The following is a 26,280-nucleotide window of genomic DNA, read 5'->3' as shown; positions in this document are numbered from 1 at the left end:
ACAGAAAATACACTTATTTGACAAAGTATGAAATTGTTTGTTGTTGCTTTCTCACGACAAGTTTGCCACATATGTATGAGAAGTGAACAAGAGAATTAATATTGTTTCTTAAAGCCATGAAATTCACAGAATTTGCAGTTTGCATGAGAAATGATATGTAAAACAAACATATAGGTGTCAATCAAATTCTTGTCGGGTTTCCAGCCGGATCAAACTGTCATCTGAGCACAATATTTCAGCGGTCCACCTGGCCGCCATCATCAGGTGAGAAAAACTACATTGCTCTCGCCGATAACTGATTCCACTCACAAATAACTGCACTTTTATATGCATCGGAAGTACAACAGCACAAGTGCTAGAAACAATGTGCATGCGCTCAATCATTCCTGCTGCCCCCTGGCGCAAAAAGACTTGCAGCACCTCTGATGGTGAATACTGTTAAAAACAATATAGTGTTACAAATGATTATTCATAGCCAGCCGATTCAGGTGCCATTGTTTCTTCATGTCTGATAAAACAGAATTCTACATTTTACTTATCACGATTAATGATATTATCTTCTAGCAGATTTCGATAGATTCTTTTAGAACACAATCCCAATATTACAAAGTATTTGCAACTACTTGTGTCTCATTATACAGCATCCTGTGTCCCTCTGTAAGGCAATGCTCAGCCACCGCAGATTTATCTGGTTGTAATAATCACGTGTGGCGATGATGTTCAATACACCTGTCGTTTACGGTACGAATGTTTGGCCAATGTAAATTTTCCTGCACTCGCACGGTATTTTGTAAACACCAGACTTCCTCAAACCTAAATCATTTTTGACAGACCCAAGAAGTGCTCAAATGTTAGCTGGCGGACGAAAAACACATCTGATCTCGTATTTCTTCAAAAGTCTACCTATCTTGGTGGACACATTCCCAGCATATGGAAGAAAAGCCACAGACCTAAAGGTGTCTCCAGAAGGTTCAGTTAGAGGTCCAAACTCAAAAGCACGTCGAATTTGTTGGTCCTTATAGCCGTTAATATTGAACATGTCCTTAAGATATTGCAGCTCCTGTGGTAAATTTTCAGAATCCAAGACAGCATATGCTCGTTTAACCAATACCCGAAGGACTCCTGTATGTTGGAAACACGGATGGCTACTAGTAGCATGTAAATACCTGTCAGTGACAGTCGGTGTCCTGTAAACCCCGTGCCCAAGAGTTCAGTCTTCTTTTCTACAGGGTGTTTCAAAAATGACCGGTATATTTGAAACGGCAATAAACACTAAACGAGCAGCGATAGAAATACACCGTTTGTTGCAATATGCTTGGGACAACAGTACATTTTCAGGCGGCCAAACTTTCGAAATTACAGTAGTTACAATTGTCAACAACAGATGGCGCTGCAAGTGATGTGAAAGATATAGAAGACAACGCAGTCTGTGGGTGCGCCATTCTGTACGTCGTTTTTTCTGCTGTAAGTGTGTGCTGTTCACAACGTTCAAGTGTGCTGTGGACAACATGGTTTATTCCTTAGAACAGGATTTTTCTGGTGTTGGAATTCCACCGCCTAGAACACAGTGTTGTTGCAACAAGACTAAGTTTTCAGCGGAGGTTTAATGTAACCAAAGGACCGAAAAGCGATACAATAAAGGATCTGTTTGAAAAATTTCAACGGACTGGGAACGTGACGGATGAACGTGCTGGAAAGGTAGGGCGACTGCGTACGGCAACCACAGAGGGCAACGCGCAGCTAGTGCAGCAGGTGATCCAACAGCGGCCTCAGGTTTCCGTTCGCCGTGTTGCAGCTGCGGTCCAAATGACGCCAACGTCTACGTATCGTCTCATGCGCCAGAGTTTACACCTCTATCAATACAAAATTCAAACGCGGCAACCCCTCAGCGCCGCTACCATTGCTGCATGAGAGACATTCGCTAACGATATAGTGCGCAGGATTGATGACGGCGATATGCATGTGGGCAGCATTTGGTTTACTGACGAAGCTTATTTTTACCTGGACCGCTTCGTCAATAAACAGAACTGGCGCATATGGGGAACCGAAAAGCCCCATGTTGCAGTCCCATCGTCCCTGCATCCTCAAAAAGTACTGGTCTGGGCCACCATTTCTTCCAAAGGAATCATTGGCCCATTTTTCAGATCCGAAACGATTACTGCATCACGCTATCTGGACATTCTTCGTGAATTTGTGGCGGTACAAACTGCCTTAGACGACACTGCGAACACCTCGTGGTTTATGCAAGATGGTGCCCGGCCACATCGCACGGCCGACGTCTTTAATTCCCTGAATGAATATTTCGATGATCGTGTGATTGCTTTGAGCTATCCGAAACATACAGGATGCGGCGTGGATTGGCCTCCCTATTCGCCAGACATGAACCCCTGTGACTTCTTTCTGTGGGGACACTTGAAAGACCAGGTGTACCGCCAGAATCCAGAAACAATTGAACAGCTGAAGCAGTACATCTCATCTGCATGTGAAGCCATTCCGCCAGACACGTTGTCAAAGGTTTCGGGTAATTTCATTCAGAGACTATGCCATATTATTGCTACGCATGGTGGATATGTGGAAAATATCGTACTATAGAGTTTCCCAGACCGCAGCGCCGTCTGTTGTTGACAATTGTAACTACTGTAATTTCGAAAGTTTGTCTGCCTGAAAATGTACTGTTGTCCCAAGCATATTTCAACAAACAGTGTATTTCTATCGCTGCTCGTTTAGTTTGTTTTGCCGTTTCAGATATACCGGTCATTTTTGAAACACCCTGTATAAAATAGTACATCCAAAAAAGGTAGACAATCAGTAAATGGCATAAGTTTAGAATAGGTGTAATGTTAACTTTCTTTGACAGCTTCTTTATCTCGGTAAATTAGTTGGTAATTTTGATTACTCGGAATATGTTGAAAATAAAATTTTCTCAACAAACCTCTAACAAAAAAAGGGGGTCGTCTTATGTTCAGGGTCAAGTCACGATGTGCAATTCTTTTTGTAACACTGTTTTATGGTATTTTGTCAACATATTTGTTGCAGATGCTATTTACTTGAAGGTTCCACTTCAGATTATTCTGAATAAATATACACAGATACAGAACTTCCACATATGCCATCGTTCATACGGATTTGGGGTTCTAAGCCCATTCTGTTCCTTCACAATTGCTTTCCTCCTCTCTTCTTAGGTATTCCAAGGGATCATTTTCCTTTTGGTACATAGTGATTAATGTTTCTAGTTTCTCTTCTGTTTGCAGTTTGATATTTATGTCCATTTCAATACTCTGCAAGCCACTATGAATTTCATGGCATATGGTACTCCACATTATATCAAATATAGGGATTTCTTCCTGTTCCATTCATGTTTTAGCAAGGGTTGTGTTATAGTTCAGTTGTGAACTGCAAAATCCTGTATAATATATAAATTAACTGATTAATTAATTAATTAAGATAGCCACTCATCTTCTTCATGTGCATACTGTTTTCAACTTTTTACCTAGTTTCCTTTGTTGACTTTAGTTCTTAGCTTACTTTATATATCACTCAATGGACCCTCTTTATTAATTTGGTGAGTCCAGTTTCATTATATCAAAGGCAGTAAATGTTAGCCAATTATGAGGGCGATCCACAAAGTACATTACGTTTTGGAATTAATAATAAATAAAGTATTGGAAATTTTTTTATTATATACAGATGAAAGCCACAGTTAAATACTACTTTTCTACATAGTTGCCATTTAAGTTAAGGCACTTATCGTAGCGAAGGAGGAGCTTGGAAATGCCTTTGTCGTAAAATTCGGCCTCCTGCGCCTTCAACCACATGGTTACCTCTTCTTTTGGGACAGAAAAGGTGCGATTTTTGTGGATTTCCTGGTAGAGGCACTACAATAAACTCTCAAAGGTATTGTCAAACTCTGCACAACCTCAGAAGAGCAATACAAAACAAGCGCAGGAGAAAGTTGGGCTCAAAGATCTTGTTGATTCACGACAACGCCCGGGCCCACACGGCAAATGCCATTCGTGAAGTTCTTGAATCTTTTAAGTGGGAGTTATTTCCTCATCCGCTGTACAGTCCCGACCTGGCACCAAGCGACTTGCACTTATTCCCAGCAATGAAGAAGTGGTTGGCTATGCAGCGTTTTGATGACTACGCACAGCTTCAAGAAGAGGTAACCACGTGGTTGAAGGCGCAGGCGGCCGAGTTTAACGACGAAGGAATTTCCAAGCTCATCCATCGCTACGACAAGTGCCTTAATTTAAATGGAAACTATTTACAAAAGTAGTATTTAAGTGTGGCTTTCATCTGCATATAATTAAAAAAATTCCAATACTTTATTTATTTTTAATTCCTTAACGTAATGTACTTTGTGGATAGCTCTCGTATATCTCACTTGCAATTTTTATTTTATTTCATGCTACAAAATTTCATATGACCGTATTTCTGCACACATATCCATGTTAGTTACATTTACCTTGGTTATTTGACAGTAACCATGAATTTACAGTTTAAGAAATAAACTTCGGTATTTACCCCTCAAAGCATTGTATTTGCCGTTTAGTGTCTCTTTGCTGTTCTGAAGCACTTTTATTATTTCATTTATATCTCTGATTTTGTTTCGAAAGTTATATTCGCACATTTCCATAACACACAAAGCACATCCACAGACAGTCATCATTAATTTCACACATATTTGAACCCTTTATCATGACATAAACATTTCCAATTGCTACCCTAAATACTTTATAAACAATGTGGGTCATTTTTTACCCTTATTGCTACTTTCATCATAGCCATTTTCAACCAGTTTTTTATGAGACAGTCTTAAAATGTGATGAATTAGTTGGTTCATATTATAAGATATCTAAATGTGGGTGTGAGGTGTTCATAAACTGAAAATCATAAAAATTATTTCCCATTTAAAAATACATGAGAATAATTTTAAAGTTATAGAAAAATGCAGCATATAGGTAGCAAGCATCTTTTGGGACATTGTTCCTGGAAAACAGCATTCAAAAAATTAGAACAAAAGTTTTTAAATAAAAACGATGTTGGATCACATCTAAGTTATTAAAATTTATTAATCAAGTGACCGGTTTCGATCATGCTATGATCGTCATCATACCATTAAAACTCTGTGAAAAGAGTAATACAAAGTTTGAGGACAGGACTTAGGTGTTAATTTAGATAATGTAACTAATTTAAAGTGTTACTCCATATCTACCCATTATGGTGGCTGGAGAGAGTGACGAGGAGCAGCCGGCTTTGTAGTGACAATTAATACTACTGAACAATCCACAGCTGTGTGCGGTTAAGTAGTGGAGGCTCTGCCCACTGTCTCCCACATAACATCATTTACAGTCAATGGTTGCAGACTATGCCATAATTTCATAATAAGATTGCAGTAATGTGTAATTATTATAGATGCAATTGCAAAAATATAAATATGAGATGGTATATAAATTATGCAATGCAGAGAAATTTTGTTTACAGTAGAGAATCAAAACGAACTAGTACCCCATAACGTGTGGTATTTCAACATGGACTGCCCTCTGTAGGAAGTGCAATAGCCACACTTAGTCCAAAAAATGGCTGACAGGGCATCAAGTGTTTACCTAGAAGATGAAACCTGAATTGATACATACTGTTATCAATCAGAGATGTTATATTATCAGTGGCACAAGCTCCTCTCATATTTATATTTTTGTTACTACATGTATAGTAATTACACTTTATTGTAACCTTATTATGAAATTGTGTCATACTCTGTAACCATTGGCTGTAAATGACATTTGCTGGAGCCAGTGGGCAGAGCCTCTACTACTGAACTGCAAATGGTCATGCGTTGGTTGGCAGTGTTTATCATCACTACATAACCACTCTCTTCAGTTGACATCATGTGTGGATATGTAATTCTCTGCTTTAAATTGGTTAGATTATTTACATTTATGCCTTTGTCTTGTCCTCTGAAACTTTATATTTATCTTTTCATGGAATTTTAACGGTATAATGACGATTGTACCATAATCAGAACCCGTCACCTGATTAATGTAATCCTGTATTGTTTTTACTTAAAGTTTTATTTAGGTAGCAGCTGTTATGGACAATACACTGCTGGAGCTGACAAGAAGCTCTCAGATTTCCATCCCAGTGACACCGTTGATATATTGCAGTGCTTTTATGGGTGTCATACTCATCTTCTGGTGAAGATGATGTTCATGACTCATCACAACTTTGCAGGTTGTCAACCCTGCCACCATGTTTGGAAACAGAGCTTTTCATCAGTATTTATCAAGAAAGTCTACATGCACACACAGGTGAAACTGTTCACTAAAGCAGTCCATGACTTTGCAGTTATCACAGGCAGTGTGATGGCAAAGTCATTGTATGTCTTTCTTTGCTTCTTACACAATTCCTAGGTAGTATGCATAGATCTTAGCTTTTATTTATTGCTAGGGAAGAAAAGATCATTGTGAGTCAAGGTAGGTAGGTGTCCAGTGAGCCAACTAGTGATACCATTGGAAGAAATAAGATAATCAGAGAACATTCCTTTCAAAATCAAGAGTGAATGATATGATGTCTGGTGTGATCTAGTCACATTGACGTTACACTCTCTCATCAAGTTCATATAATTTGGGCTGTAATGCTCTTTGTGTTGCAGCCACAGAGTCACTGGTCTTGGAAAATGATTTAGCAATGGGAGTACAACACTTAGGCAATCAACTCTTGGTGGTATTACTTGTAAAACTGGAGATAACTAGCAAGGTTTCTCCCACTACGATAGTCCCTCCACAGTGCAAACACTGATCCCTCCATGACAGTCACTTTCATTTCATTCGTGACAGCCTCCAAAATCATAAGAAACTTCCAGAAGTGGCTTCAACATTGCTAGCAGTAACACTTATTCTTTGTGCAGTGTCATCTTTAAAAATGGAAATGTTAATTTGTTCTTTCATTAATTTGTTACAACCTTAATGCGTGTAAATGTGAGAGACTTCTAACAACATTTCAGATACATTAAGAAACAGTTAAAGCATTTCCACTCCTTATTTCAGTTTTGTACCAAAGTACGAAGTGGTTTTTTTTTTTTTTTGCCTTCTTCTTCTTCTTCTTCTTCTTCTTCTTCTTCTTCTTCTTCTTCTTCTTCTTTCCCCTTAACAGTGAAGTAAATTGTGTTTGCATAACACATTTTTTCTTCTAATATCTGAAAACATTAATTTATTCCTTTAATAATTTTGTAGTTCCTTCTGTATATACTATTAATCACATGAGTATGTAATATCTTTTGTGTTTTGATATATTTTTTCCTTTTCTTCCTCAGGAGGAGCAACTTCTGTGGAAGCCTACACCTGAGATAAAATCGAAGAGGTTGAAACGTTACACAGTTCCTATTGAACATCAAGGTGAATGTGAATCTGAAAACTTATGGCAACATGTCACTGCAGCAATTCTTCGAGATGACCAGGTAGGATGTACTGCTAGTAACATCATCCATGTACATGTGGATGTCAACAGTTGTCATAGAATGTGCTCATGAAATATAGTGATTTTTTGTAGCGGCAAAATAGTTGTGTGCAGCTAGTAAATTCAGTTTCAAATAAAATACCATATTGTATTCATTTCAGAGATTAAAATTTACAAGATCTTTGGTTCTTTGCATTGTCAGTAATCTTGTGGTATTGCATATCTCCTGAGATGTTTTAAATTAATCTAACAAGTTTGATGTGATGGGTATTACAAATAAAGGTACAAACACTGTAAAACTGAAAAAGGTAGGTGTGTGTGGGGTAGGGGGCCGCAGTTCTGTCAAGAATTTTAAGCTTTGCCCAGGTATGTATTTATTCCAACCTTCTATTAGTTCAACTCCTCCTCTTTCCTCTCTGTCCACTCCCTCCCCTCCCCCCTTCTCTCTCTCTCTCTCTCTCTCTCTCTCTCTCTATCTATCTATCTATCTATCTATCTATCTATCCTGTCTCTTCCTCACACCTATCTGTGTCCATCTCCTCCTCCCCTTTCTCTCTTCACAGTGTCACCCCCATCCCACTAGAAAGTAGCTAGTTCTTACCCCAACAGCATTTCTTTCCAGGTAGTAAATAATTTCTGCACCAAGTTAGATTGAAATCAGTTCAGTGGTTCAGGAGGACATGTGGAACATACATACATACATACATCTCTTCTGTTGTGAAATAATTGTATCATTATGTCTCAGTTCTTGTACTTGATTTATTCTTGGTACACACATCCACCAGCTTAACTGTGTGTTGGTCCATCTTTTGACTTCAATACAACAGTGATTCCATGTGACATGGATTTGACAAGTTTCTGGAGGTATGTGGCACCAGGTGTCTATTCATCATTCACTCAATTTCCCTAAATTAGCCGCCAGTGTTTTGCAGGCACAGAGCTGGTGCCAAATACTGTCACAGATGTTTTTCATTGGGTTCAGCTGTGGCAAATTGGGTGGCTAAGACACCAGTGTGAATTCATTATAGTGTGCTATCATATTGTGGTGCCTTCAATTGCTACCACATGTCCCATGGATGCTTAGGTGAATGTCCCTCCATAAAGTAATATTGCCCCCACCAGCCTGAGTCTGTGGTGCGGTGCGTGTTTCCATTAGCTGTCTATGTGAATCATAGCATATCTGGACACCACCATTGACCTTGTGTAACAAAAAACATGATTCATCTGACCAGACAACATGTTTCCATTGATCCACAGTCCAATCTTGATGATACCGTACTATCTGAAATTCTACCTGATGTTGATTTCAACATAGGCACACACGGGGATCATCTGCTGTGAGGCCCAATGTTCAATAATGTATGCTGAATGGTGTTTCCTGAAACACTTGTGCCTGTACTAGCATTGTACTCTGTCACCAGGTCTGCCACCTTTCCTACTTCACAGTTCAGGCAAGCCTGGAATCTCCACATTCTGTGATGAGATACGGAGGTCATACACTTTGTTGCCTACTTGTTGTTCTGAAACAGTAGCACATTAACAGCTGACCAGGAGCAAGACCTGTTGGTTTGCAAACATGCCCTTGATTCAACTACCCTCAATATTTTTGTTTGGGTTATGTGAAGAGTTTTATGTTCAGTTCTCCAAATACCATCAGATCTGAGTCAGATGCCTATATTGATGCCATATATTGATGCCACTAAAGGAGTGAAAACAAAATGACACACCTAATTTAGTTTTTGCTGCTCTAGTGGTATGCAATGATATTGTGGCACAAGAATTTCAATGTGTACCAGGACTGCAGGCATGCAATTACAAAACTGAAAAATTCTATTATGTAATTTTATTTTTTTATGTGATAATTAAAACTTTATTATAACCCTTTGTATCTGAGTCAATAGGTGTTAAGTGTTTCTAAATAACAACCTTTTAAAGAGAAACAATGGAAAATCAAGAAGGAATAATGTCCGTATTATGAAAAGGATAGATGTCTACTCACTGTATGGTGGAGACAGTTGCAGACAAGCTGTGTGTATATTCTTTCAGTGTGTTTAAAATCTTATTTTAATGTGCAGAAATGCGTCATATGAACAAACTGTGCAGGATATGTGACTGGAAGTGTTAAATATGTCACACAGAGCTAATTTTTTGTAACTGCATATGTTTCCAGATGATATATATATATATATATATATATGTGTGTGTGTGTGTGTGTGTGTGTGTGTGTGCTTACATGGTTAACATGTTCTTTCCAGAATGTGAAGCCACTGTGAATACCTACAAGTAACCATTTTCTATTCCATACTCGATGGCAGTTGCAACAGCAGTTGTTGTGTTTTATCCATATGACAGACATTTAGTGGTTGCAAATCTATACAATACCAGTGATTCTTGCATTATATGTATATTCCAAAGATTAAATGCTATGACCTAAAGTAAATATTGTCGTGTTAATAACATAACAGATGATGAAGTATAAGTAAATTAAGAATAAAGGAGACCATTTGCCGAATAACAGAAGTGTTCAGTGGGAACCTACAATGTGCCGAGATGACACATAGTACCAGGATTGCATTTGACAGGTGGACTACGATGAGGATTGTGTTCGGTGGACTGGGTAGAGGGAGAAAGAGGTGGGAAGCAGGTGTGCAGAATAAGTGTGTGGGAGGAAGGGGTGGCAGGTGCACAGGCTAGGCAAACAACATACAGGCACGGCAGTCAGTGAGGTGCTGTTCAAGATGACATGAAGACAAGAGCTTCAAGAGGGTGACAGGACAGAGGAAGGGGAACCTTCTGGGTAGGGTATGGGGACATTGGGTTAGCAGGGATTAAGGCCTTAAGGCCAGGATGATTACTAGAGAGAAGGATGTGTTGCAGGAAGAATTGCCATCTACATAGTTTGGAAAAGCTAATGTTGGAGGGAAGGGTTTAAATGGCATGGTTTCTGAAGGAGCCATTGAACTCGAGCCTGTTGTAATTCAGCAACATGTTGCACCACTGAGTGCACCAGCTTTTCTGACCTACATAGATGGTAATTATTCTTGCAACATGCCCTTCTTTCTTCATCCTTCTCCTGTCGGAACTTTTACACCATTTCTGAGAACCATGTCATTAAGAAAAATTTAAACCGAAATCTTTCTCTCTTTTGTTATACAAGTCCCAACTTGTATTTGTTAACCTGTTAATAATTAAGATACTACTGCATTTTGATTTCTTATTCTTGTCACATTAAATTTAGTGTAGCAACACTTGTTCCAAACTTCTCTGATTTTTAAACATGAACTAAGTTAAAGAGACTTCTCTCACTATCTGGAGACCTACGAAACGTAACACTAACTATTATCCTCAACTAGTCTTACAAAGTAAACTCTCCCTCTAGTTCTAAATTGTATGATGTTACAGTAATATTTGAAAATTTGAGACCAGTTTGAAATAAATTTCCCTACATTTTCTTTCCATTTTCTTGAATTAACATCTGCTAGGAGAAGAAAATTATCTATTTGATTTCTGTTCAGCTCTGTTAGTCTGCCCATCATGACCACATTTCTAACTTTACAGTTCTCTATGGCAGTGAGTAGCAAATATTAACTTGTAACAAAGTAAGTATTGTATCTCAACTTCCATTTTTGCTGCGAATTCCATTTATTTCTTCTGTTGGAATTTTATCTGGTTTTTAGGGTCTCATGAAATGTTAATATATGTTGTAATCAATGCAATATGTGCTGTGGATTCTTCTGCTCCTTTAGTCCCCCCACCCCCTGAAGCTCCTGGTTTTGCAGTTATGTGTACTATTTTATATTCTGTTGTGGCTTGCCATTCCACCTGTATTTAATTCTGCAATCTTTTCCCTTCATTGTGTCGGCTCTGAGAATAATTTTGAGCCTCAATTCTTTGTTTGTTTTATTCAGATGTAGCGGCTGTAATATACAGGGTGCAAGAAGACAATGTACAGTTGGTGACTGAATTTGCAAGTCCACATGCCTTATCGTTCTGCTAAACTGCACATCTTTGCTATCTCTTTCACCACATAAAATGCAAGGAGATGAAGTCTACCAACATATTGTCTACAGGTGTGAAGTCAAAAAGCTGTCTGAGCATTGTCAGACTAATGCAGATAATGTAGGAGACTATATTCCTGCTGACCAATTTATCTCTTGTTTTTATCTGCTGTGTTCAATAAACTAATGGAAAAAATGCTATTTAGTATGCACTGTACTAATACAAATGCATTACAACTTATCACAATGTTATGAAAAAGTCTTTTTTAAAAACTCAAAATATTCCAAATTGTGACAAATCAGTAGGGTAACATGAACTTTTGGCTTTGGAATGGCCTTTGTATACATTCAGTTCAGTCATACTAAAATAGCATTACAGGAAGGACTACCGCAGAAGTATATAACTGTAGCAGTAGGGGGTAGTTACATAACTGAATGCAGTTTCAGCCCTAGATCCACAGTGTTCAGAATCAAGGTAGCAACAAAATTTATTGGTGAAATAATGTCTTCAGGTTTCTTTACTGATTGTTGATCTTCCTGCTAATGGCTCTTTCATGGAAGAGGTAAAAATATTATGTCCAGTAGCATACAACTGCAGCAGTCGTCGCTCCCTTGATGTCCCAATGATGGCTGTGACAGAGAATTCACAATGTATTAAGCAAAGTAAGCTTTGTGGACTCAAACTCACTAATTTTCTACCTATGTGCCATCCCTTAAGTGAGAATCATTCAGAATGTTTAATCTAAATGACAAGAAAATATAGAGTGAATTTTACAAGATAATTCTGAGCCACCCCTGGAAGTAAATCAATGGTCACATAGTTGCCCAATGTATTACACAATGTTGCAAATTCTCCATTATATTAGCGAAAAGCAGACTACATTTGACTGAGTGAATGTTTTTCTTGAGCTGGCTAACACCAGGGGAACTCATGCTTTGAAGATGAAGCGGTGCTGGATGCCACCATGTTGCCCGGGGGCGACCATACCTACTGTAGGGTAATGAGTTATATGCACATTTCTGTAACTGTGATTTCGGTCCGAAGCATAATTGCAAATAATATCCAGATACACAGACTGCAACTTGAACATTATAAATGAGTAGGGGAATCTATTTGTGTGGTTCACCTCTTCAGTAGCTGTTGTAGCTATTTTTGTCTTCCCACCTTAAATGAACAGCAAACCAAAAAACTAAAATCATTTACCACAAGTGATTTGCATTTTTAGCATCACCAGATGCTATGAACATTGAGTAAATAACATTCATTTTAATATTATATACTTCAAAACAGTTTTCCTTATGAATGCTTTCTTTGGCACTACCTCCAACGTATAAGAACACAAATGAAAAGACTAAATAACACTGATTACAAAATGCTAATACTTACAAATAAATGTCACAAGCTGTGAATAACACAGTTTCAGATCAGAAATACAAACCATTCCAGGAAATCTTTCACAATGACAGAAAAATGGGACTGAAAAACTGCAAACAAAATTAAACATGTGAATGATTGTAGTGCAAGCTTATTCCAGCTTATGATAACGTGAAAGGAGAATCTGTTGTGATGAGAATGTGAAACAAGGTACAAAAAGTACTGATAGTAATGTCTCAAATATGTCATTTTTAAGTAAAAGTGTCATTCATTTTATAAAAGCCAAAGGAATGAAAAGTATCGCTACTTGTAACGATTACAGTAGAACTGATAGTGGTGATTTGTCAATAAAAGCAAAATTGTCTGATAAGTGAGTTTTTCAATTTGAGATAACTTGAAATAAAGGAACCAAAGACAGAAGAAGAGATTACAGGATCATGGGATGGAATTTCAATGCAGTACTTTGCTGTTGGCTCATCATGCTCATAGTTTTTTTCCCCCAGTTGTTTCACATTAATAATACCTCTATGCTGTTACAACATTCATAGGACAATTATCAAAGTGTGATTGTTAAAACAGACTACTGTGTTAAATATTATCGGTGCAGAGTTTACGGGGTATACTGCAGATTGTATCTCCTTTACCTTCATAAAGCCGCAGAGAGGAAAAAGAGCTACATTTTATTCATATTGTAAGGCAAAAATATCATACATCAATTAAATTATTAGTGAAAGTAGCTAATGATATTATATTTTGTCTGTATATAGGGTATTTGTGAATGGTATGTTGCTATTCGTTTCAGTTTTCCTCACAGCAAATCTACAGCTTTTTCGTAATGTGATTAGAATGTTGACCTGTACAGTATTATTGAAATAGCTTCACTTGTGAATGTTAAGAGCCACAGAAATAAATAATTGTCTTGTGTGGTCAGATTTTAAAATAAATCTCAAGAAGTCACTGCCGTCATTGTTATTCAGTGATGCCATAATGTTGTTTGTTCACTTCTACATTCATTGTTGAAGAGATTTCACCAAAGTTTGGAATTCTGCCAGAGTTTGAGTCAAACTAAATCACAAGATCAAGCAATATTTCTCATCACCAGCAAACAAAAAGATTGAGTTAGTTGAGGGTGGTGATGAAACTGGCAGACATGATGAAAATAAGGAAAAGAGTGAAAATCAAATTGTGTGTCACTCATATGCAGGGCTCCTGCTGAAATAGTGTTGACTGTGATTTTCCTTACTGTTGGTCAGTGGAACAGAAAAATGATTTCTGTACAGAGAATGAGTGGTTGATAGTAAAAGACAAGAAACTGGGGTGCAAAAGTTGTAATAAACTTGAGTCAATGGGGACAGAAAGGGGTAAGCAAGGAATGAGTATTTAGCAACAGTGGCCAACAATTTCAGCATTGCACAAAACAGGCCAGATAACATCTCTCTGAAAGAAAATCTTTAAACACATAGAAAGTTCAGCCCATAAAGCTGCTTTGAAAATACGGTGTGTTTCAAAAAGAATATACATATTTCAAATGCATATATTTATTGCATACAACATGAAATTTCAGTCATATACTTAAGAACCTCTCACATTTAGATTACAGATGTTAAATACGTTATCCACCAGTCACATGAACAACATCACATTGGTACTAGAATTTCACCCATACTCAGGTAAGCAAGTCAATCATCACTGGTGCTATGGCAGTACAGATTCAGTTCTTCAACTCATCTAGGTTTTGTGGTATTGTTGTTGCATAGATTTTGTCCTTAGTGAAACCCCACAAGAAGAAGTCACAGTGCACCAAATACTATGACTATATAGGCCAGCTGAGAAGTAGTAAGTCACTATCTGTTTGAGGACCAATCCAACGGCTTGGTCGAGTTTTATTCACATATATAGGCACTTGGTGACTCCAGTGGGGGGGGGGGGGGGTCCCATATTGTTGAGAAATGAATTTCAGACTTATTCAGTCATGCAAAACAACCAGTTTTTTTTTTAACATAGCAGGATACTGCTGACAATTAACCGTGTTTCCATCAAAGAAGAATGACGTGTAAAGAGATGAATGGGATGTTGCACAAAATGCTTTGACTTTGGATGAATTTCGTGCATGTTCAATGTGGGTTCTGTAAGCCTCAAATTTGAATATTGTGTATGTTTACTTTCCCAGTTGCTTCATTGCTTTATCACTGAACACAACGGGTTGTGCAAAAGTGTTATCATTCTCTATAGCATTCTGAAGCTCATCAGAAAATGCCACACACATGCGTTTCTCATGATGTAGAACCTGTAACAGCTGTAACATGTATGGCTTCATAACCAACCATTGTCTCAAAACAAAACAAATTATTGTTGTAGGCAGTTGTAGCTCCCAACTGGCATGACGAGTAGATTTTGTAGGACTTAGTTGGAAAACAGTTTGAATTCATGCAACATTTTCATCTGAACAAGAGGTCAGCCAGGAATCTTTCCTTTACATACACATACTGTGTCTGCAAATTGACGATACCATTTGCGAATGTTCTATTCATTTGGAGGATCATTTGGTACCTCAGCCTGAAATGTCCTTGCACAGTAATCAATCGGCAAACTCGAGAACACAAAAAGATTTCTACTGCGGAGCAGCAATTTTGCTATATGTGCCGGTAACTAAGCAAACAGAAGACAGCTGACATTTAGGAGTAATGAATGTAGACTGGACAATGTATTCGTTCCTCCAATAATTGAACCATGACACAGCAATAGATAGTTTTGACAACATAATAGTTTTTTAATTCCCTGTATGATCTGCAGAAGTGAAGACTCCTGTCAGTGTTATGGCACTGAAGAACGTTACATCAGTAACAGCTAATGTTTTCAGACTGTATACAAAGTTGCTTGAAGGAGTCAACTATTAAATGATTTTAATCGGGAATTTATGTTTAGAAATTAAATGGAGAAGTGGACATGAATCATATTCTTCATTCTAGGTTTGCATCTTTCAACATAATAAGTCATACTGATACTCAAATTAGTCATCAAAAATACACTGAAGCACCAAAGAAACTGGTGTAGGCATGCATATTCAAATACTGAGATATCCGACATTGCTGCGGCTGGAAAAAGATCCTTCAAGAATGGGACCAATGACAACTGAAGAGAATCATTCAACATGACAGAAGTGCAACATTTCCGTAAATTGTTGCAGATTTTAGTGCTGGGCCATCAACAAGTGTCAGCATATGAACCATTCAACAAAACATCATCGATATGGGCTTTCGGAGCCAAAGGCCCACTCGTGTACCCTTGATGACTACATGACGCAAAGCTTTATGCCTTGCCTGGGCCCGTCAACACCGACATTGTACTCTTGATGACCAGAAACGATGTTGCCTGGTCGGACGAGTCCCGCTTCAAATTGAATCGAACGGATGGATGTGTACGGGTATGGAGACAACCTCAAGAGTCCCTGGATCCTGCATGTCCGCAGAGGACTGTTCAAGCTGGTGGAGGCTCTATAATGGTGTGGGGCTTGTGCAGTTGGAGTGATATGGGACCCCTGATACATCTAGATATGACTCTGAGAGGTGACACATTTTTAAGCATCCTGTCTGATCACCTGCATCCATTCATGTCCATTGTGCATTCCAACAGACTTGGAAATTCCAGCAGGACAATGCGACACCCCATACATCCAGAATGGCTACAGAGTGGCTCCAGAAACACTCTTCTGAGTTTAAACACTTTCACTGGCCACCAAACTCCGCAGACATGAATATTATTGAGCATATCTGGGATGCCTTGCAACGTGCCGTTCAGAGATGTCCACCCTCATACTTTTACGCGTTGGACAGTCTTGCAGGATTCATGTTGTCAGTTCCCTCCAGCACTACTTCAGACATTAGTTGAGTCCATACCACATCATGTTGCGTCACTTCTGTATGCTCACAGGGGCCCTACCCAATATTAGGCAGGTGTACCAGTTTCTTTGGCTGTTCAGTGTATAGTCTAATCACATAACAAAATTTTCTTGATACTTGATGAAAGTTCAATATTCAGCCAATTGCCAACATTGGTTATTTATTCTCAGTGATACCTGATATGACGAGCCAAATAATATTTACCCAGATTTCATTGAAATATAATGCATGACAGCGGAATGTAAATTCAACGCTGTAATGAATAATTAAAGACTAGGCGTTTTCACCAAGAAGTTTTGAATGAAAATCTCATTTCTGTTGCCCCTTATGGCATGACAGTAATGTTGGTGGAAAGAAAGGTGCTGTTTCATTGTTGAAACAAGCTTTTCCACAAATTTTAAGGTGGTATAGTGCCAGCTGTAAGCTAAAGGTATTTGGTGCCCTTATAAGAAAGGTTTCCCTTGATAAATCATTCATTTTTAATCTTTCCTGGGAAAGTTTTGCACCATCTTCCTTCAGTTACCTGAAAATGCCAGAGAATTGCAAAGATGTGCAGAACAACTCAACAGGTTTCCTCTAGCTTTAGAAGTGTTTCAGCAGTTTTGAGAAATTATATAGTACAAGTTTCACATTTACTAGTGCTAAGAGTGATATGTCCAGAGATAACACTGATAGGAAAATATATGAACGTCTTCTATAGAAATTCACTACTATTGATTTTATGTTGGATCTTGGTTTAATGTATGACACACTACAAGAATTGCCTGACCTTAGTTACAAACAGTAGGCTTATCATATCATTCTTCATACAGCAACCAAAAAGATAAAAACACAACAGAAGAGTATTTCAATAGAGAAATGTAAATAGAGGTCAATATTACCATGAATCCCTCAAAACAAAGGAACAATTACAGATCAAGTGGATTTCTCTTCATAAAGGAAGTATTTTAGGTGTGCTGCTAGGCCTAGTTTTCTTGTCCCAGCAGCATTTTATGAAAGGTTATGCAGGCAAATCAAAGATACACTTTTAAATGATGAATATGATATTTGTCCAAGTGCTAAAGTAATGGATCCTTTTTGACAATCCTCCAGTAACATTAGAAAAAGAAGTGTTTTTTTTTTCAATTTAAATGTCAAAAATCCAGATTTCTTGAGAGAAAAGTGATCTGAGGATTTCGAGAGTTCTTAGAAGAAAATAAATGCCCAGGTTCTCTATTGCCTGTGATAAACCCAACTAAATGCCTGCTAGTATCCAACAGTGAATATGAGAGATTTTCACTCTTAAACCTCCTTATGTGAAGATCTGATACCAGACTACAGACAGTAAAAGTAAGGAGCAAAAACAGTGATGCTGATTTGGAATCTGTTTTAAACAACCAGTTTCATGTGCAAGGTACCTCTTTTAACTGTAATCCTAGATATTATATACAAATTATTTGTTTACCTCAAGGTACACATGAAAAGTATGGTATAATTTCTTATAGCAATAATTTGAAAATGTTAGGCATTGGCAAAGGGTCACTGTGAGCACCACTTATCCTTTTTTCATAAAATCAGCACTAAATATTAAGGTACTTAATGGCCAAATGTGACTCAGCAGATAAAACTAATTGTAATTTCATTTCATTTTGGAGGATATTGGAAAGGCTTAATAATGCCTTTAAGATAGAGCCTGCACACAACTACTTGTCTCCTGATACAATTGCTCATCAGCTGTTGCTAAACTAAAAAGTGGAGGGTCACATAAATAGAGCAAAACCAGGAGGTCAAATAGGCATGGAGACTATAGATACTCCACTCTCTACATCACCATAGAGTAACCTGAAAAAGTTTACAATAAATTTAAAGGTTACTGAAATAAACATTTCAAGAACAAACCTAAATCATTACTTCTATAAGTACTCCCATTTTAAAATCATCCCACACAGCTAAAAAAACTTCAAACGTATGTCACTGAAGATCTCTTAGAGTTCTTTTTTTTAAACTTACTTTGATAATTCAAGGTCACAGTAGGAAGTGTCCACTGCCACAGTCCCAGTGCAGTGTAGCATGCAGTCTCACTGTGTGACACAATTGTACTGTTGTTGGAAAAATTTGTAATCGGGCCTGAATAAACTCGCTTCATCTTGCTACTAATGAAATAGCTTAAGATAAAGCACACCAGTCTCACCGTGACTGACGAGGTAAGAATGAACAGGTCATCAATTCTGTACTGCCGTCATCTCTGAAGGAGTTCCAAATTCGTGATACTAAACCAAAAATGTGCACTGCTTCCGGTCTCCACATAACGCCAAACTAGCACCCTCCAATTTCATCAGAAAGTGTGGCTGACAAGGATAACATATCATAAGTTGAAGTTGCTCTCTAACACAGTTGAAACTTCAGTTAGTAAAAGAAGTATGATAATAGACGAATACCTGTTGTGTCTTACATGCCAACACTCAATAGTTTCTGATAAAGTGACAGTCAGATCTTTGATGCCACTTCACCATTTTGCATGTTCACGACATGAAATCAAATGAGTTTAAAATTTTTTGTACTATGTATTGAAATCCATTCTTATATTACTTGTTTTTCTTTTGTCGTGTAAGTATGTGATATCATTGACACTGATATTTTTTGTGGCTTCAATAAATAAAATGGGATTAGTGACAAAGAAATAACCATTTCATATCCCATTAAAATAGATTTTGCTATCACAAATGTTACATTATCTTATGTAATTAACTTTAATTGAAAATGAAAACATGTAAATTAAAGTATTTAAATTTTTGCATTTATTTTTCACTTTTATACTTCAGGAGAACCAGCACATTCCCTACAGTGATATATGTCATGAAAGCATTCAAAGCATAAAAATTCAGAGCACCAAGAACAACCTACGAAGACACACATGGCACAGTAACATTTTGTAGTTTGAACATCATTAGGAAAAGCGACCTCATTAACATTGCTAAATGCCTCGTGATCTGGCAATAATTTCATGACATATCAAGCATATCAAAGCATTTTAACAATTGCATCACTTATACTTGTGATTTCCATTTGCTGTGAGCATGTGGCACATCTGTAATGGACAAATGTAAAACTTTCATCATTCAGTAAATAAATTTGATAATCGCACAAGTCAATACATTACAGATATTTACGTAAGGTCACAAAACTTGTCCAAAACCTGTTGCTAGGTATCTTTAGTGAGCTTTCCAGATTTTGTGGCTGCTGCATACACATTATGATGCTGTTCCATTCATTGGTTTACTTCTTGGTGGACTTGAGGACCAAATTTGGCACTGACCTCTTGAAGCCAAACGAAAATAGGTGATAACAGTTTTCCAGGAAGTGTTAATCCATACTGAGCAATGTAAAAGTGCACAAGCTCACGTGTACTGAACAGTTGTCACAATTGAGGACACAAGTGACAAGTGAAGGACCTCTAGATAAATATGATTGATTGATGGGTGTTCGATTGTTTTACAGAGGCTAGAAACAATGGACATGTAGTTCTTACATGAGTGGTCAATAGCTACAGCAACCTCATTGCTCTCAGAAAGTTTTGAATACAAGGCCTTAATCATCTGGAGCGATCTTTGGAAGAGGAAACACAGAATTCAGCAACATCACATCAGTAAATACATCAGCAGTAAATACCCTGAGCTGCTTCCTTACACTATTGACTCATGCGATGTTCAAAGCTATCCCTCTTTATACAATGACCTTGTTTTTGATGAACTTGGAACATCAACACATCCATTAAAAAGTAAATCTGTCAGCGTATGCCACTCTGTCAAGCCAACTATATATAGTTTTACTGACAGGTTAAGAATTACATTCGCCCTTTTACAGAAGTGTCCTATTCTCATCACACAACAAACAGAAATTGCAAGTAGAAGTGATACAACTGATAAAAACACACCTGGATCTGTAATGAACGGCATGGTCCAGCTATTGAGTAAATACTTTGATATGCTTTATTTACTGCAAAATTATTACCAGATTATGAAGTATTTAGCAACGTCAAGGAGGTTGCTTTTTCTAATAACACCCACACTGAAAAAATGTTATTGTGGCATATGTGCCTTCATGTGTTCCTTCTGGTGCACTGAATTTTTATGCTTTCAATCTTTTTACAATAGATATAACCCTGTAGAATACACTGGTTCTCTTGAAGTATAAAAGTAAAAACCATAGCAAAAAATGATATACTAGAATTTATATGTTTTTCATTTTCAATTACTGTTAGTTGCATAAGGTTATATAAGATTTGTGATGATAAAATCTAGTTCTAATAATATTTGAAATGCTTAATTATTTTCACCATAATCTCTTTTTGTTTCTTGATGTCACAAAAATATTGACTATGTAATGGAAAAATTTGAAACTGTGCTCTTAGTCATTATGCTTGGTTTAATGCTGCATGTGTGGGAACTTATGAAGTAATATCAGAACTCTGAGTGTCAGTTTCTTGGAAATTATTGAATGTTGGCACCGACAAACCAGGTTCCTTTCATTTTCACTCTTCTTGTACCAACCAAAGTTCCAACTAAGTCAGAGTGTGACCTATGGCAATTTCCCCTTGTTAGCTGTGCTCCCTGGTGAAACTGCACAATGTTAGTCAGGCGTTACATGAAGAGTGGAAAAGGTGCATGTTTCCTGTTCAGTAGTCCAAATTAGGAACTTATCTGAAGGTAATCAGAGTGCTACAGAGATGACGTTGGTACACAACTGATGGGTTGTTTGCCTTCGCCTCACCTTGACTGGTGAGGTGAGCCTTATATAAACTATTTCATTAATAGCAAGGTGAAAGGAGTTGATCTGAGCTAACTACACTTTTTTTAAAATAATGTGTATAATTGCATCATATAGTGAGACCGCATGCTGTATTGGTCAAGGACTGTGCTGATTGGCAGATACTTACCACTGTGACTACAAATTATCATAGCAAGTGTGTAAAATGAATCAAAGCATTCTTCAGTGACACTTGTTTGGCATTTGTTAGCTGTGTAGAGGCAGTTTCAAAGAGGGAATATTCATGAAAGCAGTGATGTAAGTTAATCTGGAAATGTTTAATTTATGTCATTAACCTCATTTCACCCGAATTTGTTGCCTTGCCATGTTCAGTTTTTTCAAGTTATTCCACTGCCGTGTCAAGAGTGTAGTGTCTAGTCTCGATGTCTATTTGTCCGTCTGGTTTTTGCCCTATTTATGTGACCCTCAGCTTGTAGTTGAGGAAGGTCTGATGAGTAATTGTACCAGTGGACAAGACAATGTACACAGGATCTATCTTAAAATCATTATTAAGCCTTTCCAGTAGTCTCCAAGCTGAAATGAAACAATAATTAGCCTTTTCCACCAGTTCAGCTGCAAGTACAATAACATGCAATATACCAACCTGTTTTAACAATTACACTTCCTTAATTCTCTTATGAATGGTGTAATAGCATACAGACAACATTTGTGTTAAACAAGGAAATAAATTATGAGCAAGATGTGCCAACAGTGAGGTACTGCATAGAAATTCTGTCTAAGTTGCCTGAAATAGAAAAGCTCATTGATCAGGCACTTTTCACATTTATTGATCAATTACCACAACAACCTCTATTGGAATCATCATGAGTAGAGGACACTTTTGGTCCCTTTAGTTTTTATAAAATAAATGACACTTTTACTTAAAAATGACATATTTGAGATGTTACTTTGGCACTATTTGTTCCTTGTTTCACATTCTCATCACAACAGATTCTCCTTTCACGTTATCAGAAGCTGGTACTGAACTTTCATTGCAACCATTAACTTGTTTAACTTTCTTCATATGCCTGAGTTCCATTTTTTGGTCTTTGTGAAAGATTTCCTGGCACGGTTTGCTTTTCTGATTTGAAACTTCGTGTTATTCACAGCTTATGAAATGTCATTTAAGTATTCCCGTTTTGTAATCAATGTTATGTAGGTCTTTCATTTGTGTTACTGTGTGTTAGAGATCATGCCAGTGAAAGCATTCACAAGGAAAACTGTTTTGAAGTACATAATATTAAAATGAATGTTATTTACTCAATGTTAATATCACAGGTGATGCTAAAAACAAGAATTACTTCTAGTGAGTGTGTTTTTAGTTTTCTGTTAGCAGATTTATGTTTTTAAGTCCAGGAAGCTCATTCCAATAGAAAGTGCAGCTTACTTTTCTTTATAAATAGTGAATTCTCTGTCACAGCCATCATTAGGACAACAGGGGAGCAATGTCTGCTACAGTTGTATGCTAGCTTACAGATCAAATGTTCGCCCTTCGAGGGGAAGCCTGTGTTAGTTTTGGGTTGTAATCTTGCTGGACACAGTATTTTTATCTCGTCTGTGAAAAAGGAGTTAGCAGACATATCAACAGTCAGTAAATAAATCTGAAGATGATCAATTCCGCAATAAATTTTGTTGCTACCTCGATTCTGCACCAAAGGTGAGAAACTTGCAGAATTGTATTCTTTTTAATGCCTGCTTTTTCTGCTTATGAACTGTATTGACTTAATTGTGTCACTGAATGATTCGTTAACTGCATTATGTTATGTATCTACCACCTTCTGCTACATATGCATACTTTGACTGGTAGTCATTCATATGATGCTGTTTCTGTGTGAATGTGTAATGAATGTAAATACCAGCTGTTTCGAAGCCGAAAGTGTTATCCTGCTAATTTGTGACAATTTGGGATACTCTGTTTTATTGAAAAAGACCTTTTCATAACATTATCATGTTAAGTTGTAATTCATTTGTGTTAGTACAGTGCATACTAAATAGCATTTTTTCATTAGTTTATTGAACACAACACACAAACATAAGAGAGAAATTAAACAGCATGAATACAATCTGTCATATAACCTAACATAGTCTGACAATGCTTGGACAGTTTAGACTTTGCACTTGTAGACAATATGTTGGCAGCACATCATCTCCATTTGTGTCATGTGGTAAAAGAGACAGTAGAGCTGTTCAGTTCAGCGTAACAATAAGGTGAGTGATCTCGCAAATTTTTTCACCAACTGTACGTTTTTTTTAGGGGAGAGAAAAACGCTATATAACAAAAATGTCACAAGTGCGCCATTTAGCTGCTTGGGGTCCATGGAGATGACGATGCTAGTGATGAATGGAATTTTAGATACACAACTGGCATCTGCATCCTAATGATTATGTAACATGCTCAAAACAACCAGGTGTTTTACAAACAATATTTGCAGCTTTAATGAAATAGGCAACCAGCTCTTCTGGGGTTTCAGTGTCTCTCACATCAAATACCTCATCTCTGTCCCCCACACCCCCTCACAAAAGAAATCCATAGGAGTGAGGACAGGAGAATGTGGTGTCCATGGTACTGGCCCACCCCTCCCAGTCCAACAATTGCAGAAAATATTGTCTGAATATTCTGCGACAACAATGGCAAAGTGTGATTGGATCACTGTGATGCTGGAGTCATAATCATTGCTTGACTGCTAGCAAGGCATTTGCCAAAATTTCTGGTATTACTTCACTTCTGTCAAGCATGTTAGGCAGAAGATACCAATCAGGTAGTTGTGAACAATACTAGCTTACACATTTATGGTAAATCTCTGTTAGTTGTGGAAAACACAAGTTGCCTTAGGATTTTCCAAATCCCAGATATGGGTATTGTGGCTGCTGATTATTCCTTCCCTTGTGAAAGCATCCATGTCAGCAAATGAAACACACATGCAAGCAAGGGATGTTTTAATTTGGTGTTGATACCAAATTTTTAACAGTTCTCACATTGCAAGGTCTATCACTATTCTGTCGGTGTCGTCTGAGGGATATCCTATCTCATGAAGACAGCCATCAAATCTTTGAAATGTGATGTGATGTGATGTGATGTGATGTGATGTGATGTGATGTGGTTTGGTTTGGTCAAGTCCTTAAACTAATTCTACATACAGGTGCCGTGCTGCTAGACTGTGGTATCGTGCCTCCCCATAAATGAAATGCATCTCACCTAATACTATAGGAGTCTAATTAGTCATCAAGAATCTGTTAACATGAATAGAAACTATCATGTACACACTATATAAAATAAACATTGACAGTGGAACTCCAGACACTACTAGCAATAATGGAAACTTACACTTTCTAGCAAGAAGACTTACTTGTAGTGCAGGTCAGATTCCAGTGTCAACCTTTTGGATACACAGCAGCCAAAATTACTGTGAACATTGGCTTAGGGGAGGTCCAGCATCAAGTCCTTCAAAACCACTGCACCTCTGACATTTGTCACATAGCAAAAACGTTTCTTTTTATCTCCCCTAATAGTTTTACTAATTTGTATTTGTGGCTTCTTCGCACACTGTATACACAAGTTGTCTCATTTGGAAAGGTCCATATTCAGAGATATAACCGTAACAGTCATTCAAACTGAAGGAGTCTAGTAAAAATGCGTATATCAGGAGCTATGAGCACTTTTTCAGTAGAGGAGGTGTGTTTCGCAGTAGTGAAGACAAACAAGAGCTCATAGCTCTTAGGGTATACATTTCAGAGCACATGATTCATAAAACTGTTTTGCTTTGAATGATTGTTCCTGTCCTATTCTTGAATATTGACCATTCCTTCGGGGACACCCTGAATAACTGTGGGCAAATCCTAGTTTCCACACACCAAATTCAGTGAGTTGTTTATAATCTAACTTAACAGGTCATTCCAAAAAAAAGGGCTTATCTCTCTGCATTTATTTTATAGGTTGCCGCTACAGAAGAGAAGACAGTTTTGGAAGAAGCACAGAGGGCTGCAGCAAAGGAACGTAAGATAAAGGGTATTGAATGGATACCAAAACATTTTGAGCAGGTGGGACATAAGATAAAGAACTTTTAACAACCTGGGCATTTGTAACAGTGTTATACCTGAGTTTCTTTTTTGTGAGGATTAGTTAATAAGTAATTACAGCATTGTTACAGTTTCTGAATGGAGGTGGTACTGCAAGGTGGGACAAATTTGTCACACACTTCTGAATATAATTGTCAACAGTATTTTTGTCTATTATATTCCATAATATTTCAGATGTGCATGTGGGATAGCATTATTTCTTCTTTCAATATTTTGGCTGATATCCTTACAGCCATCTTCTACTTAGCACCAGATGAACAACTTTGTGCTGTTAGCTCAAATGTAACATGGATGTAGGTTAAGTTGTGCAATTTTAGAATACTTGTCTTTGAAGAATGACCTGTAAGTGTCACAGGAAGTTAAGAAAATATTTGTTATATAATCTCTTACACATTGAATTTAAGCCTTCAGGTGTGGAAACACAACATATGTCAGTCTTTCTTTTATATTGTGTATATAGTATTGACTGTCCAGAGATCTTGGAGGCTAGAGTTGTGGGGGCACAGATTTCTGCCCAACAAGCCTGTGGTTCCTGCACGTGTGTACAGACCATGGGCTAGCCCTCATGGCCCAGTGAGCTTTCAAGCAGAATGGATCCCAGCACACCAGAGACAGTGGACTAGCAGACTTGGCTATTACTTTTTCAAGGTGGCTTGTATCCATTTACAACATCCGAAAACTCACAAGGAGA

General features: G+C 37.6%; 1 protein-coding gene across 3 annotated transcripts in view; it reads left to right on the top strand.

The window, feature by feature from the left end:
• Positions 1-26,280, top strand: part of LOC126298445 (oxysterol-binding protein-related protein 8) — a 205,690-nt gene that overhangs the window by 165,923 nt on the left and 13,487 nt on the right. For all 3 annotated transcript variants that reach the window (XM_049989775.1, XM_049989774.1, XM_049989773.1), the window contains 2 exons: positions 7,313-7,456; positions 25,446-25,550. In XM_049989775.1, coding sequence (XP_049845732.1) covers positions 7,313-7,456; positions 25,446-25,550 — 249 coding nt within the window. The remainder of the gene's footprint in view (positions 1-7,312; positions 7,457-25,445; positions 25,551-26,280) is intronic.

Source organism: Schistocerca gregaria, chromosome X, assembly GCF_023897955.1.
Source record: "Schistocerca gregaria isolate iqSchGreg1 chromosome X, iqSchGreg1.2, whole genome shotgun sequence".
Lineage (NCBI taxonomy): Eukaryota > Metazoa > Arthropoda > Insecta > Orthoptera > Acrididae > Schistocerca > Schistocerca gregaria.
Note: the sequence above shows the minus strand (reverse complement) of the source record. Positions and strands in the feature narration are given on the sequence as shown.